Source organism: Oryx dammah, unplaced genomic scaffold, assembly GCF_014754425.2.
Source record: "Oryx dammah isolate SB20612 unplaced genomic scaffold, SCBI_Odam_1.1 HiC_scaffold_28, whole genome shotgun sequence".
Taxonomy (NCBI): Eukaryota; Metazoa; Chordata; class Mammalia; order Artiodactyla; family Bovidae; genus Oryx; species Oryx dammah.
In genome coordinates, this window is record NW_024070212.1 from 8,754,708 (window position 1) to 8,772,433 (window position 17,726).

At 41.6% G+C, this 17,726-nt stretch overlaps 1 protein-coding gene and 1 pseudogene across 1 annotated transcript in view; one reads left to right on the forward strand and one right to left on the reverse strand.

Annotated features, from left to right (window-relative positions):
- Window positions 1-4,603: 4,603 nt before the first annotated feature.
- LOC120857100 lies at window positions 4,604-4,698 on the reverse strand (annotated as a pseudogene).
- Window positions 4,699-5,399: 701 nt separating this feature from the next.
- Window positions 5,400-17,726, forward strand: part of SLAMF1 (signaling lymphocytic activation molecule family member 1) — a 37,854-nt gene continuing 25,527 nt past the window's right edge. Inside the window, exons 1-3 of the mRNA XM_040230093.1 lie at window positions 5,400-5,561; window positions 14,233-14,571; window positions 16,496-16,780. Coding sequence (XP_040086027.1) covers window positions 5,486-5,561; window positions 14,233-14,571; window positions 16,496-16,780 — 700 coding nt within the window. The 5' untranslated portion in view covers window positions 5,400-5,485. The remainder of the gene's footprint in view (window positions 5,562-14,232; window positions 14,572-16,495; window positions 16,781-17,726) is intronic.

The following is a 17,726-nucleotide window of genomic DNA, read 5'->3' on the forward strand; positions in this document are numbered from 1 at the left end:
CAAGCTAGCAAACTACATGGCTGCCATGTAGGGCAATTTGGGGGACATTAAAGAATACCCCCAACCCTACTAAGAATGCTTCCCAAAGAGCTGCAGAGACTTCAGGGACATGAGAAGTTCAGGATCAATTTCCGAAAAGGTCTCAGAAAGGGAGAGCTCTCCACGCATTGGCTCTGAGGTCTGGAACGATGGCAAAAGCATCAGGGAAGTGAGAAGATTTGGGATAGAAAATCCTCAGATTACATATGCTCATAGATTTCTCTCCTCAACCTCCAGACTCCAATGCTCTGAACCAGATTAGAGCAGGCACTGATGTGGGAAACTTGGTAAAAAGCTTTGAAGTGGGCAATCTGATTAGCACAGATCAGGTAAGGGTCAGAAGACACTGCCAGTGGGCATCATCACAGACTGTTCTGTGCTACGTACCCAGCTCCCTTCCTTGAGCCTGGGCACATCGATCTGCTCAGGAAGGTAAATTCCTGAGTTCTCAGGGGAAAGATGCTGGATAAAACCTGGGTCTAGATCTGAGTGACAGCCACCTCATAGTCTCGTTTTCGCCCCCGTCTCCCCTCAACCCTACAACCCCAGGCCATGGCAGGGCTGTTTGGTACACTGGTCTGCTCAGCCTCCATAGCAGACACCTGTCCCCAATGAGCTTCCTCATCTCACCCCACAGGGCAGACCCCAGGGTGTTTTTCCCAGTGCTTTCCCCAGGCCAGTTTTAGACTCTGCAATCAAGTCTCCTAGGAGATGTTTCAGAGTTTGGGGGAATTTCATACTTTCATTTTGTTTTTGTGGGGTTTTTGTTTTTGTTTGTTTTTTTTTTTTTTTTACTTATCCAGATAAATGAACTCATCATGGGCTCCAAGTAGCCAGGTGGTCTGGACTGTTTCTCAGTGACCCTTCCCTGTGGGGCTGGCTTATATTATAGGGACCTCTGGTATGAGACCAGAGAATGGTCATTGGCTGGGAAGCTGGAATGCTCAGCGGCAGTCAAGAACCGGAAACCTTCAGGCAAGTCATTTTGCCATCTCTCACCTTAAAGTGTCAGAAGAGAGAGTAGCAAGTCTCAGGGGGATTTATACTGTCCTGTTTAAGAGCAGGAGATGACCTCATTGTGCAGCCCACCTGAGATTGTTTGCAGAGGGTTTTTTTTTCACAGACACATGGTCCTCCTTGCTCTCAGGGAGGGGCTACACATAGGCAAAGGGAAGGAAGTGGTGCTTTGTGACAAGTGATGAATGTGTGGGGCAGAAATTGTACTCATCTGGATGCTCCTGTTGCCTATGCCTGTCTCTGTGCCAAATGGAATGTTCTATGGATATGCTATTGATCAACACAAGCTTGAAGACTGGTTAGGATTCTTGTCCAGTGTAATGTGAAGGCTTTTGAATATGACTCTAAATACAAAGCATTATCACCGGTGTATCTTTTGTTGTTGATCTGTCAGAGTCTGTTCTTTATAGCTGATGAAGCAGCTTGGTGTACCAAGTTAATAACTGCAAACCTCAGGTTAGTCACCTTGCCCTTTAGGTTTTAAAATAGTTTCCTGTGACAGCTGTAACAAAGCAGCTATAACAAATTACCACAAACTTGATGGCTTAACTATAGGATTTTGTGGATATTCTTTATCAAATTGGGAAATTCCCCTTCCCTCATTTCTAGCTGGTTGAGAGTTTTTATCATGAAAACCTATTCAATTTTGTCAAATGTTTTTCTTCATCTATTAATGTGATCATATGAGTCTTCTTCTTTAGCCTGACGATATGATGGATTAACTGATTTTCACATGTTAAACTAGTACTTGCGATAAATCCTATTTTGTTGGAAGTATATAGTTTTTTTTCCTCCTTGTAGTTCTAACAGTTTTCACCTTATTATTTGAGCTCTGTTGTTAGGTGCACACATGTTAAGGATTGTTATGTCTTTGTGGAGACTTCCTTGTCATTATGTAGTACTCCTCTTTATTCCTTATAGCTTTCCTTACTTTGATGGCTTGCCCGTCAGAAATTAATATAGCCACATCTGCTTTCTTTTGATTAGTATTAACTTGTTTTCTTTTTCCATTCATTTACTTTTAATTCTATATGTGTTTATATTTAAAGTGGGTTTCTTGAAGACATAGTTAAGTCTTGTTTTTGGATGCACTCTGACAATCTCTGCCTCTTAATTGGTTCATTTAGACTGTTAACGTTCAAAGTGGTTACTGATATTGTTGAGGTAATATCTACCATGTTTGTTACTATTTTCTATTTGTTAACCTCATTCTTTGTTGAGCTTTTTGTCTTCCACTCTTTTTCTGCCTTTTATGGTTTTGATTGAGCTTTTGTAAGATTTCATTTTTTCTTTCTTAGTATGTCAGTTATACTTCTTTTTTTAACTTCTTTTATTGATTGCCCTAGATTTTGCAATATGCATTTACAACTAATCCAAGCACAGTTTTAAATAACACTATACTGCTTTATGCGTAGTATGAGTACTTAATAGTAGCAAAATAATCCCAATTCCTCCCTCCTGTGATTTGTGTATCATTGCTGTCATTCATTTCACTTATATATAAGCATATATACACAAGGCATATGCATAAGCCTACATAATTTGGTATGTTGTTTATATATTGTTGCTATTATTATTTTGAACAATGTGTTATCTGTTAGATCAGTTAAGAATAAAAGAAATAAAAGCTTCTATTTTTACCTTCACTTATTCCTTCTCTGATGCTCTTCCTCAGTAGATTTGAGTTTTTGACCTTTATTATTTTCCTTCTCTCTAAAGAAATTCTTGTAACATTCCTTGCAAGTCAGAACTATGGCAACAAATTCCCTCCATCTTTGTTTGTCTGAAAATATCTTTATTTCTCCTTCACTTTTGAAGAATAATTTCACAAGATACAGAAAATTATAAGTTGGTGGTTATAATTATATAATTATAATTATATTGTTATAATTATATATGAATTTATATAATTATAAGTTTTTTCCTCAACACTTTTAAGTATTTTATTCCATTCTCAATTGTTGCTTGCAGTTAATTCTTTTCAAGTTAAAGAAATGTGAAGACATATAGAAGACATATATTGTGACACTAGTGACTTTATGTTAAAGGTTTTTAAATACTAGAAAATATTTCCTCAATTTTTTATGCATTTCACAATTAAAACTACAGTCATGACACACTTTTAAGTTTAATCTTTTTCTCACTTTCTTACATCTAGACAAGTAACAAAACAATAAATCAAGGGACTTCCCTCACGGTCCAGTGGTTAAGAATGCCCCTTGCAATTCAGGAGATGTGGGCTGGATCTCTGGACAGAATGCTAAGACCCCGCATGCCACAGAACAACTAACCCCGAGCAACGCAACTACTGCGGGTCCATACACCACAAGAAAGATCCCACATGACGCAACCAAGACCTGATGCAGACAAATAAATAAATATTTTTAAAACCCAATGAATCAAAACTCTGATATATATCATTTTCCTCTTTTCATGGTCTATATACTCTCACCCTGGCTGATTTCAAGCTACCAGTATGATGTGATTGAATGCAAAGCTGGGGAAAGCCGTGTAGCAGCACCCATGATCAGATATTTTGTTCCCATGACAGAGATACAATAGATATAATGCTCTCAAGAGCATAAAGAATAGTAAAATGTAAAATAATTAAGAAGTAATGAGTTTTGAGTTTTCAATTCCCTCAGTTTTGGATGTATTTTATTTAATTGTAAATTTATATAATTCCATTTTTTAGTAATATAATGTTTATCAATAACCAGCTCACAAGCTTTCTGAAACTTTAACAACTGGCTCTCATGAGTTGATATGTGCTGACTCCAGCACAGCACTGTGGCGGGCAGGATAGTTGGGTGCCAGGTGTTGATGTATGCAGAAAGGGGAATGATGAGAATAAAGAGCACTGGCACTATCTCACCAGCTCTTATTACCCTTATCCTCTTAGGGAGGCCCATTGGAAAGTGACTTTGACCTGTTATATGGACTTTAAAAATACCTGTTACAGGGGCTTCCCTGGTGGTCCAGTGGTTAAGAATCCACCTTGTAGTGGATTCTTAGGCAGGGGACATGAGTATGGGAAGATCTCACATGCCATGGGGCAACTAAGCCCGTGCATAGAGCACTAGAGCCACAGCTCCTGAAGCCTGTGCTGTGCGACAAGAGAAGCCTGAGCACCATGGTTCAGAAGCGCCCATGCACCGCAGCTGGAGAAGCCCGAGCCCAGCAATGAAGACCCAGCACAGGACCCCCTCCCCCAAAAGAAAATACTGGTTACAATTGCATTTCAAAGTTTCCTTGTGAGCCAGTAATAGTGTGTTTCATATTTACTGCTTACCTTACGGAAAAGCACAACATCTTCCATCAGTTTTAGTCCCTTCTCCTCAACAAAAAGATTAGTTGCAAGTTCTAAAATAAGGCAGCCCCTCCAAACACAGCATAGGGCTCACTAAATTCTACCACAATGTACCCAGCAGGGAAATTGGGTTTCTGCCAGCTGACCCACCCTTGCCCACCTCCATCTCTCTGTGATTTTGGCACCAGGACCTGACTGCATGGAGACATGTTCTCTGAAATTATGGAACAAATCAGAAGTAAAATGTCCATCAGCTATTAAAAGTCAATCATTCTTGCGCAGGGGTCATGCTAATCTTCTCTGTATTGTTCCAGTTTTATTTACAGGGGAACAATGGAGAAACAGACATAGAGAATAGATTTACGGACATGAGGAGAGGGGAGGAGAGGGTGAGATGTATGGAAAGAGTAACATGGAAACTTATATTACCATATGTAAAATAGATAGCCAACGGGAATTTGCTGTATGGCTCAAACGGGGGCTCTGCATCAACCTAGAGGGGTGGGATGAGGAGGAAGACAGGAGGGAGTTTCAAAAGGGAGCAGATATTTGTATACCTATGGCTGATTCATTTTGAGGTTTGATAGAAAACAGCAACATTCTGTAAAGCAATTATCTTTCAATAAAAAATAAATTAATTTAAAAAAAAAGTAAATCATCCAAGTACAACCTGAGCTAACTCATCCAAATTTGGGGTAGCCTGACACAACTACATCTTTTCTTTGCACTATAATAAGAGTTACCAGACAGAACCACCCAGAGAGGCTTGACATCCCTTTCCCGGAGACAGCTACGAAAGGGAGAGGGGGGAGGACATTTCTGCCAAGGCTGGGGGTTTGACCGAGGTGATTACACAGATCCCTTCCCGGCTCTTGCAGTGTAACCACCTGACTCTGACTTCTTGGGAAGGCAGAGTGACTTAAGGCTTGAAAGAGATGACCAATCCTCGAGGCACAGGCAGAAAAAGCCCCAGTGAGACAGGAAGCCTGCTGGTTTCTGATGCATAAACTAGACAGTAGAGGCAGCACTTGGCTGGCGCAGAGCTCTCTCTGCTCTGGCTGGTGTCTGAGAGCAGCTGTCCCGCTCTCACCAGACTCCCTTCCCTATCCTCACTGGCTGATGGATCCCAAAGGGCTCCTCTCCTCGAATGTCCTGCTGTTTTTCTCCCTGATCATTGAGCTGAGCTGCAGAACAGGTAAGTGTTCATCTGTTTGAGGGCTTGGATCCTAGGATTACCTACCAGGAATCGGCTATAGCCACCTAGACAGAGAGAGAACTCAGCGGCCAGGGGTTGTTATTTGGCTGCGGGTAGGGGGCAGGGTGGATAGGGGTAGGGCTGTGATCTGCTGCCTCTTCCTCAGAGACTGAGTTCCTCCTGCCTCTGTCGAAGAGGAAGGAAGATTGTGAGTTACTGGGCTCCTGGGTCCAAGGCTTAGCCCCGCCAGTCCTAGCTTCCAAGGAAACCAGGAGTTCCAGTCAAAGACACTGGTCACATTCTAGACCGGCCTCTCTGGGTGAGAGGCTGCAATCAAAGTCCTGGCTGAGTGGTTGGTTTTGTGTGAGTATCCTTCTGGCAAAGGCACAGGCTAAGGGAATGAGCTGGAGAGAGGGAGCTCTAGGAGAAAATTACTCCTACAACCCTGTCCTGAATGGGGATCTTCACACACACACAAGCAGACAAACCAAAAACATGGTCCACGTACAAGAAAGGGCTGTAGCGGGAAGAGAGGGTAGAAGTGAAAACCCCAGGCAATGGTTGGGAACAGAGAGTGGCCACAGCGTGGTTGTGCTGGTGGCTACTTTCCTGGAAGTAGCACTCCAAGGCAGCAAGAGGGGAAGAGGCCAGGATTTTTGAAGCCCAAGGCTGGTTACAGTTAGTGAGAAATGTAAATCAGGAATGCTCAGAGTCAGAGTAGCTTTAGTGTAGAGCCAAAGTGTTTGGAACTGAACTTAGCTCCTATCTTTCTGGTTCGCTGGCATTCTCTTGTTTAGTAGTTGTGAACTACTCTTTTTAGAACTTTGAGAAAAGGTGTTTGAAAAAGAAAAAGCCGAGCAAGGAGCAAACTTTGGGTTCACTAAGGAGTGGATGAGCATCTCTTTTCTGCTTAAATGCCTTCAGACTTTGTGGGAGGCAGCCTAAAGTGGAAGCAGCATTAGGGAAAGAGGGAAAATCCTGAGGCTCTGGATATTTTGTTCTTGGGGTTTTCAAGACCGCAAATCCATTATGGACTTTTCCAGGAGAAGCCCAGAGATGTGCTGAGGTTATCTGAGGGGCTGCACCTGAGATTGATCTTTTGACAAATTCCCAGATGAATAGCTCTTCCTTGGCCCTGCATTTCCTCAGAATCAGGCAGACTGATGGCTCTTGCTGCCCAAGGTCTCAGAGAGCAGTAATTGAATTCAGGGTTCAGAAAGCTATATGGAACTACTTTAAGCCATAATGAGGAGATGGCTCAGATGGTAAAGAATCTGCCTGCAATGCAGGAGACCCAGCTTCAATCCCTGGGTCAGGAAGATCTCCTGGAGAAGAAAATGGCGACACAAAGTATTCTCGCCTGGAGAATTCCATGGACAGTGAAGCCTGGCGGGCTACATTCCACTGGTTTGCATAGAGTTAGACATGACTGAGTGACTAACACTTCACTTCACTTCAGGAAGAGTCAAACCTTCCTGGGGGCACCCCATTCACGACTCCACCATTTTTGGAATACTTTCTGGTGACTATCAGGAGTGACGGATTTGAACAGTGAGCTGAACTTTTCTATCCCTGTGCTGACTTGCCGTCTGGTCGGCCTGGCCCTGGCATCTCAGGTTCTGTTGACAGCAGCTGCAGGCAAAGCTTCGGAGGTCAGTGGTTAGTAAGAAACAGCCCAGCCCTTTAAAGGCGTGTCTATCCAATCAGCAGTGTTCATCTTTCTTACGACTGTCTTCTCTGAAATAAGTACAAAAATTTTATACTGTTTTTATTTTTAAACACGCACTCTCTTGTGAAACCCCAATGAAACCTAGATGGAAATGCTTTGCAAATGGGACAGGTCAACCATGACAGATTTACCCAACCAAGAAGCCCACTTCTTGTAAAATGAGTACCCACTCCCCTTCCCATCTCTACTCAGCTCACCTTCCAATTCCCAGTCAAAACTGTAAAAATCAAAAAGTCCACATGTCCCTTCCCCCAATGAACTGAAATCTCCATTTCCCTCAGTGATACATTTTTTTAATAGGCTTCTCTTTTTCAGAGCAGTTTTGGGTTCACAGCAAAATAATTGAAAAGTACAGAGATTTCCCATGGCCCTCACATACACATAGCCTCTCCCATGATCAATATCTCCCACCAGAGTGGTGCGTCTGTTACAGCTGATGAATCTACCCCGTAGGATTTTTTTATTCCTCCATTCAGGTCCTCCTCACTTCCTTCACACACATAAGAGGAGAAGTGAGGGGCAAGTTGTGGGGTGGTTCTAGACTTTGCCCAATCTTGAGTATTCACTGTCCCATTCTACCCCAATATTTAGATCTAGGCACTTTTATTTCTCAAAAGTTTTAATACTGTGACATAAGGCCACTGACTTCACTATCTCCAGTGTTAGACTGGAAATCAGAACTTCAGGGCTACTTGGTTTTATCCATAGATTGACTTTGGACCATCCCATTCAGCAACTATCTATTAGGACACATGGTATGCCTGGCGCTAGGTGACATGTGGGGTAAAATGAACAACCACAGCCTCTGCCCAGAACTTTGCACAGAATCTGGCACACGAGAGCCCTTCTATGAAAGTTTGTTGAATGATTAATAATAGTATGTACAGAATTTTCTTGCTATATATCAAACACTATTGTAAGTGCTTTATGTGTATTTATTCATTTAATTATACCAACTCTATGAGTTGGTATTGCTACATTATGATTTTATAAAAGAGGAAAAAGAGGCACAGAGTAGTTAGTAACTTCTCCTTAATCACACAGCTTGACTCCAAAGGCTCAAGGAATGAAACTGGATAAGCTTATGTTTAGGGAGGAGAATCCTAAAATTTGTATTCAGGTCCCATGGTAAAAATTAGATTGTGCTGTCTATAATTGAACCATATGAGTTGATTTTAATTGAACTGAAATTAAATGTAGGAATTCACAAAAGGTGAGAGAAGTTGGATAAATCAGAGAAGGCAGAAGAAGGCATATGGAAGTATTTGATTCAGGATTTGCCAAGTAGATAGAAACGTCTTTCATCCTGTAGTTGTTTTTTTTTTTTTTTTAATTTTTTGTTAACTAGTTGTTTATGGAGGAGTATCCTACGTAGGTCTATAAAACTTCAACAGTATAAAAGGGTATTGAAGAGAGATTTGTCTCCCTGTTATAGTGGTAAACAAAACAGACACAGACCCTACTCTTAGAAGCTTGTAATTGCATAAGGATAAAAAGCATTGAACGAGAGTTAAAAGTGTGATGGGTGATATGAAAGGAGGGACCCAGAGTGCACTGGAAGCCCATGGCAGAGAAGCCGTATCTCAGCCAAGGGGCCAAACGTAGAGGCCTGAAGGACAGAAGGAGATAGCCAGGCAAATAAAGGGCAGTGGCCGACTTTCAGGCTGGGGAACGGTAAGCACAAATATTCTAAGATAGAAAGACCCAGCAGCATCAAGGAATGGGACTAGAAGGACACCTGGTAGGACTTCAATTAAAAAAGGAGACTTAGACACGTTATCTTTTCTTTGTGAGCCCAGATTTCCCATAAGAACTATGAGGGCTCTGAGTCCTCCCTGAAAGAAATGCTATAGCAAGACGCCAGCGTCAGGGCTGCCCCCCACCAAAAATGGTTATCATGAGGTAGAGTCCCATCTTATGAAAGGGCTGGCTAAATGCTACTAATTTCAGGAAAATATCCATGGGCTCATGTGAATCACTCTACTTTCTAAGTAGAATTGCCCTGGAAGGAAAGTGAGTTGGTGTTAACAGCTACAAATGTTTCCTCCAGACTCTTTTAGTAAACAGGGTCTGACTGAATCACAAACCCACTGGAAAACACTCATCAGGCAGTAGGATGTTTCAGGAGCTGGTACTCTACTTGAAGGGTTTTATGAACCACTTTAAAGTCCCCACTTGTTTTTCCACTCTTGCTCAGGTGTCAGTGAGGTCACACACCCCCTACAGACCCGGCTACTCACACACTCAGTTGTTACATCATCATTCTTATGTGGGTTGTGGTGTGTGAGGGTCTGTTCTTAATGAAGTTCGGATTCCATTCCCCCTGACCAAGTCTGCTTAAACCACTCATCCTGTCATTCTCATCTGCCCTGTCCTTCCCTCTTAACCTCTTCTTTTCTATAAAAAAATTTAAAAAAAATTTTTTTTCTTTTTTTGGCTACTTCTTGCCCCATCCTCTGTCTCCTCTTCTCCTGGCTCCCTTCCATTTCTAAATTCCAAAAACAACCATGGTGTAAAGAGTCTGTTGGATTAGGGGGGTGGAAAGGCCACACACAACACAAGGGAGGGTGGAGGCTTACGGTCTACAAACGGGTATCATTTGCATTGTTTTCTTCTCCATATCAAAATTGATCTAAAAAAATAAACAGTGTGATGGTAATTCTCAACCTTGATTTGAAGCCCAGATACCTTTGACATTCATGGCTATGCTCCCAGAAAAAATGTACATATGCTTACCTATATGACTTCTATATTCAATTTAGGGGGCCTGTATACCATGTGATATTTCTACTTGCATGGATGGTTCTAGTTTTCTGCCATCCCTTTATTGGTAGAAGTTTAGGTTCAGGATTTTTTTTTTTTGCTTTTTATTAAAAATTTTTTTAAATATAAATTTATTTTAATTGGAGGCTAATTACTTTACAATATTGTATTGGTTTGCCATACATCAACATGAATCCACCACGGGTATACATACACGTGTTCCCCATCCTGAACCCCCCCTCCCTCCTCCCTCCCCGTACCATCCCTCTGGGTCATCCCAGTGCACCAGCCTCAAGCATCCTGTATCATGCATCGAACCTGGACTGGCAATTCATTTCATATATGATATTATACATGTTTCAATGCCATTCTCCCAAATCATCCTACCCTTTCCCTCTCCCACAGAGTCCAAAAGACTGTTCTATACATCTGTGTCTCTTTTTGCTGTCTCTCATACAGGATTCTTGGGTATTATATGTACCACATTATCTGGACAGCCAGGCATCCATAAGTGCAACTAGAAGGAATTTCAACATGTTCTCTAACATAGCTTTGTAAAAATAAAATACCAGCACCAAGAATAGCATTCCTGTCTAATAAATTAAGCAACTGTTTAATTAGGCACTCTATTTCAAGAGTTGATTTAATAGCAATATGCAAAAGAACAAATGCTAATTGTCTTTCCACCATTCCTTAATAGTTATGTGCCAGGAATTCCCTAGCAATCCAGTGGTTACGACTCAGTGCTTTCACTGCTGGGGGCTGGGGTTTAATCGCTGGTTGGGGAAATAAGATCCCACAAGTCACATAGCATAGGAAAAAAAACGTACAAGGGCCAACCATTCAAATCCGAATTTTCTTTTTCCCAACCTTTAAATCTCTAATCTGATATCAGCAGGGCCCTTTACAGGATATCAAAGCATTTTGCTATCAAGAACATCTGAATCTGTTTGCCCAAATTTCCAACAACCCATCTTAACCACAAGTTAATTGTGCCTTCTCTAGGTGTCTGCATTATTTAAGCAGACAGTTTTATTGTACTCTTTTGACTTTCTTATCAACTAGAACAATCTGTGCTCTCTCTGAGTCATGGGCTCCTTCTTTTATGAACATTAGCTTATGATTAAGTTCAGTTATGAAGTTAAGCCACATATGGGTCAAAGCTAAATAAGAGAGATTTTAGTCAGGTAACTTGGCTTTCAGCATTCATAAATTGAACAGATATTTATTTAAAACCTATTACATGCCAACCACTGCTATAGGTCCTAAGGAAAAAGCAATGAACAACATGAACTTCTTCCTCTTGAGAAGTTGGCATTCTAGTGGGGGGGAGACAGAAATAAAAATGACCAAATATACAGTATAGCATCAGACAGTGATAAGTGCAGCAGGAAAGGATGGGCTATAGATAGGATCATCAGAGCAGGTCTTTCAGAAAAGATGACTTTTTTGAGCAGAAATCTAAAAGAAAATGAGAGTATGAGCTCTTTAGATACATAAGGGAAGAGATTTCCAGAAAGAGAAAGAACAATAAATACAAAAGCTATGAGATGATAATGCTCTGGATGAGTTAGGGACCAGCTGGGGCCGGTGTGGCCATCGTGTAGTGAGCGAAGAGTAGACAGGAGATGGAGTCAGAGAGGTCCGAGGGACTGGATTATTCAGATTCTCTGAAGCCATAACAAGGACTATGGATTTTGTTTCTCGATGAAGAGAGACAAAATCTGGCATAGTCTTAACAGGTTTCTCTGTCCATTGTATAGATGCAGGAAGATTTGTTGGAAGACAAAAGAAGAGCCAGGCCTGTGATGATGGTGGTAGAAATGAAGAGGGTTGGAAGTTCTCAGATGCTGGATATATTGTGAAGGCAGAGCCAATAGGATTTGCTGCTAGATTGAATATGGACTATGAAAGGAAGAAAGGAGTCAAGGGTGATTCCAGTGTTTTGGCCTGGGAATTGTAATGTTGTTTGCAGAAGAGGCTACAGAATCAAGAGTTCATTTGCTAAGTCTAAGATGCCCTTTAGACCTCCAGACACTAATACCAATTGGTGTAGGCAGTTTGGAGTGCAGTGAAAGATTTGGATGGGAGATACATCTCTGTAAGCATTCCAGAAACCTGTCAAACTATGCAACTATTAATAGATAAGTGTGGATGGGAAAGAGAAGAAGTCTGAGTACTGATTCCTGGAATGCTCCAATTTTAGAGGTCTTTAAGAGCAGAAGGTTTTAGTCAAGGAGACTGAGAAAGGGCAGCCAATGAAATAGGAAGAAAACCAAGAGAGTGTATTGTTCTCTGGGCCAAATGAAGACAGTGTTTCAATGGGGGGGATGTGAACTTTCTCAGCACTCTTGAGAAAGCAAGATGAAGATGGAGAATTGACTTAGTATCATAGGGTATACAGTGACCTTGACAAGAATGGTTCCAGTGAGGGGTAAAGAAGAAGGCTTATCTGGAATGAGTACAAGGGAAAAATAAGTCAGGAGATGGGAACGGAAGAGATAAATACACATTAAAGAACTTTAGGATAAAGGAAAACAGAGAAATGGGAAATTGGTTGGGGATGGACCTGGGATCAGGGTTTTTAAGATAAGGGAAATTACATGTTGGTATGTTGGGTATTAATAGAAATAACCCACAGTGTACCATAACAATAACAAAATAGATGGTGCAAGGGGTGGCAAAAGTTGCAGGAGCAAAGCCTTGAAGTGGGTGAGTGCTCCACGAAGGAAGAGGCTAGCCTTACCCAAGAGCAGAGACCATCCATCCAAGTATGTGGGTTGACTTGGTAGTGGGAACAAGTGGAAGCTCTCTTTTGTTCTTTTCCTTTTTCAGTGAAATGAGAGGTAGGTTCATCAACTGAGGTTGTGGGTTTGAGGAGAGAGGAGGTGTTAAAAAATCAGCAGTAGGATCACTTACAGTGGTTTGAAAGATATGGGTTTTTTTTTTTTTTTTTTGGCTTGGCACTTTTGAAAAAGAGAAATAAAATAATTTCTCTCCCTCAACATTATTAAATATCTCAATGGCTTTTTGGAGAGAGAAGATTCCACAGGCTTGCCTCCTCCTTGACTTCACATCACTTAGACTTTTCTCTTTCTTTCTCATTTGAAATGATGCTTCTGTAACCTTGGTCTCTTGGGCTCACGAGCTCAGAATTAGTTTCAGTTACTCTCCTTCCTTCATACTATTTATGAGTAGGTCCCATATGTATGAACGGGTTAAATCCCCTATGTGTGAATGAGTTACATTCCGAGGGGGAGCTCATAAGTCCAATTTGCTCGTAAATCCTATTTGTTGTACCTAGTTAGCCTAGGTACTCAACTAATACAATTGGCTATATAGTACTGGACAGTACTAGGTTGATGATATTTTTCACACAAATAATACTTTAAAAAACAAACACATAAAAAGCATTTTGAGAAGATCATGTATACACTGCTATATTTAAAATGGATAACCAACAAAGTACCTATTGTATAGCACATGGAACTCTGCTTGATGTTATGTGCCAGCCTGGATGGTAGGGGCGTTTGAGGGAGAATGAATATGTGTATATGGGTGGCTGAGTCCCTTCACTGTTCACCTGAAACTATGACAACATTGTTAACTGGCTATACTCCAATACAAAAGTTTTGGGTGTTAAAAATAAAATAAAATAAATTAAAAGAAAACATTTTTAATCTTACAGGATAGTACCTTGAAAAGTACAATAGCACAATACAGTAAACAGTTGGCATATAAGGGCACGTTCACATCTTTGAAAGTTTGCAACTTGAATGTTCATATGTAGGGGACTTACTGTATCCAGTGGTGGTGAGAAGTCTGGCTGAGGAATTAATCTGGTTACTAGTTATATGACTTTAGGCATGTCATTTAACTTCTCTATGCCTTAGGTGCCTTAACTGTAAATCTGAGTTGATAGAATTCCTTCCTAGATCATAAAGACAAAGAATTCTAGTTAGTCTATACAGCTCTATCACAAGACTTCCATTGGGATTTTTTAAATACTGAGAATGCAGTGAGATCCTTATGACAGTCCTTATAAACTACTAAGGATCTGGCAACCTCAGGGATTGGCCAAGAGGAAGAGAGAGGTGCTCCAGTCTGTGTTTCCTGCTGCACGGACTTAAGTCTCGAAGGCTTCTATGATAAGATACTTCCCTCTCCTTCTTTCCACAGGTGAGGGCTTGACCAGTTCCACAAAGACGGTTCGCGGGCAGCTGGGAAGCAGTGTACTGTTGCCCCTGGCATCTGAGGAGATAAGTAGGAGCATGAATAAGAGCATCCACATCCTTGTCACAATGGCAGAATCACCCAAAGACACTGTCAAGAAGAAAATAGTGTCCCTAGATCTGCGGAAAGGTGGCTCTCCACGTCTGGAGGATGGCTATGAGTTTCATCTGGAAAACCTGAGCCTGAGGATCCTGAAGAGCAGGAAGGAGGATGAAGGCTGGTACTTTATAAGCCTGGAGGAAAATGTTTCAGTCCAACACTTTAGCCTGCAGCTGAAGCTTTATGGTAATGACCGTGGCTTCCTTGGCCCACAAGGAATGCCATAGTGCCTTGCCTAAAAATTCAAGCTTCTTTCAGAAGCAAAGGGTGTTCAGAATCAAAAGCAACTTGAAAGACATCTTCAGTCTAGGGTTAAACAGGGTTTCAGGGAAAAGTTTTAGAGGTTCACAAATCTTTTTTTTTTTTTTTGGTCCAAATTGCACATTAGTAATAGCTGATTAGCACTAGTTACCTTTACCCCCTTTTCTAAAGGAAAGGAGCCCAGCTGTCTGTATGCTAGAGGGCCTGGAGCCCCAAGAGTCTCAAATTACGAATAAGATTTTGTTTGAAAAAAGTGGGTTTTTCTTCTGATTTTTAAAAGTTTGAATACCACTGATCAAGCAAAACCTCTCTTTCATAGGCGAGGACACTGAAATCAAGAGATAAGTGGTTTGCACATGCCTACTCAAATCTGCGTAGGTGGTACACTACACTAGGGGTCCTGGGAGAAGGAGAGCTGAAACAGCCCACACACCACTCACCAAACCCTGCATCCTGGCAGAGGATTGCATCTACCTGGTGGAAGAAGCATAGTTTTCTCAGTTAAACAAAGGCCCTGGTTATTAAAAAAAAAAAAAAAATCACCTAGTTGCAGAACTTAAACTAAAACGTAGGTCCATCTGAATCCAAGGCCAGTGGGTTTTTTTTTTTTTTTTGAGCCTCTTTAACTGCCAGCCCCTCTTGAATGTGCCCAGAGTTTGTCTCTTCAGTCCCAAAGCTCCTTTGAATTCCCAGGGATCCTGGCAGCCATGTGTGGTGTCCTGTTTCTTCATAGTGGTTTTCTTATCTCTGAAGATGGGTCAGGAAGCCCCATACACACAACATTTCTTTAAAATTCTCAGGTACCACAAGATAGCAATTCCCTCCCCAGCCTTCCCTTGGTATCTTTCCTTCCAGTGTCTGCAGAATTCCCACAGCCCTTCACCAGGTATCACGGTGTTCTGATCATTCCAGCAGTGTTCCCAGGGCAAGGCTGCCATAAGCACAAAGGTTACACATAGGTTTTCTAGAATGGCTCACTGTCTTTGTCACATCTTATCACATTTTATGATCAAATTCTCACCTTAGAAAATATGTTTTCTGCAACCATGGTATTCTCTCAAGTCAAAGAGAGAGGGTGGATTTTGGAATCAGACAGACATACATTCAGATCTCAGCTTGGCTGTTAGAAGTTGAGTGTCATTATGTAAGACACTCTACCTCACTGGGACTCAGTTTCCTCATCTATAAAATGAGAATAATTAGAACTAGGATAATAATTGTTAAGAAAGTTGTTGAAAAGATTAAAGAACATGATGAGTGTGAAATCCTAGTATTCTGTCTGTCCTATAGTAGTTACTAAATAAAAAGGACTTTCCCTTTACCTTGCCAATTTTACATCATTAGAGTGAAAAAGTTTGGTGAGGCCTGTGGCTATCCCAAGTTCAGACATCCTAAAGCACTTGCTCTACACACACACACACAGAGTACAGATGAAATCCCACCACTGAAAAGTCATTCTTTTAGATTTAGAAGGTAATACTTTAGCCAAGGACATTCAAACCCATGGGAGAATTAGCTGAGAGCAAACTCCCCAGATGGAATACAGGAGAGCAACCTAAATTAGAAACAAGAGGAATACAAGGGGAGCCCTAACAGTCTTGGTGGTAGGGAACTAAAAGACAATATTTCTCTTCTCTGTTTTATTCCTGGTCCTGGAAAGGAGTATAGAGGGGTAGTAAGGGGAGGGAAGGTGTGAAGTAGTAGGTTCCTACTAGAAATATATTACATTGCAGATCCATAGGGAGGGAAAGATGCTGTTAGGTTGCATTTTTTTTTCTAACGAAAAGGTTAAATCACCATTCCAGAGGATTCATTTCAGTGATGGCTCCCTTCCTCCCCCTCTTGACAGAGCAGGTCTCCACTCCGCAAATTAAGGTGTTGAACTCCACCCAGGAAGATGGGAACTGCAGTCTCACGCTGGCCTGCATGGTGGAGAAAGGGGACCACGTGACTTACAACTGGAGTGAGGAAGCAGGCACCCCCCTGCTGAGTCCCACCAATAGCTCCCACCTCCTGTATCTCACTCTTGGCCCTCAGCATGCCAACAACGTCTACATCTGCATTGCGAGCAACCCCATCAGCAACAGCTCTCAGACCTTCATCCCTTGGTCCAGGTGCAGCTCCAGGCCCCCAGGTAAGTGTCTGAGAGGCAGCTGTTGTGCCACATTAATGATATGGACTCAGTCCCCACCTGGACCAATGCTCTGCTTCCATAGCCATAGCCTTCACCTTAGGAACAACACTTTATATTTTCTCTATGGTTTGTAAAAACCTCCCATGTGCATTCAGTGAGTGGCTACTCTTCATAATGAGCAAGGTGTCGTTACGCTCCATTCATAGTTGAGAAAACTAGTGAGAAATGATGGAACTAGACCTAGAGCCCTGGGTGAACCCTCCTCTCCCCTCCTGCCTTGACGCCAATCTACAAGGCAGGTGGGGTAAGGGAGTGTTGGGGGCAGGTCCTGACTTCCAATTCATGCTCCACTAACAGTGGGATGGTTCTACACCATCAATAAGTATTTATCAGTCACCTGTGCTGTAGGAAATTGGGAACAGATATAATATACAACGTCTGCTGTCCAGATAATACATGAAACATGTGCTCAATAATGAAAAGCAAAATGTAACAAAGGGAAACATTTTATGAAATGGACTGTGACTCCCACAGCAGGTCAGAGGGTCAAGGGAGTCAGATCTCTGACTAAGACCTCTTGGGAAAGTGGTAAGTCATATAGCACTTTATTGTTGACAAAGCATTTCAACTGTATGATCTCTTTTTGTTCCTCACAATGGCCTTATCAGATAAGTGTTGTCCTCATCCTCATTTTATTACAGATTAGGAACTTGAAGCTCATAGCCTGTAAGAACCCTTCTTAAGTTTTTTCAGCTTAAAAATGATAGTCAGAACCTAAACTTAGATCTTCTGACTAATTCTCTGGAAAGATAAAGCATCATTATTTTGTTATCAAAAAGGAAGGAAGAGCTGATTAAGTAAGCCCATCTCACCACCTGAGATTGGAAACAGATGACTGAGCCTTTTCACTAAGATCTTGTGTCCATGCCTCAGGTAGGTTCAGGGG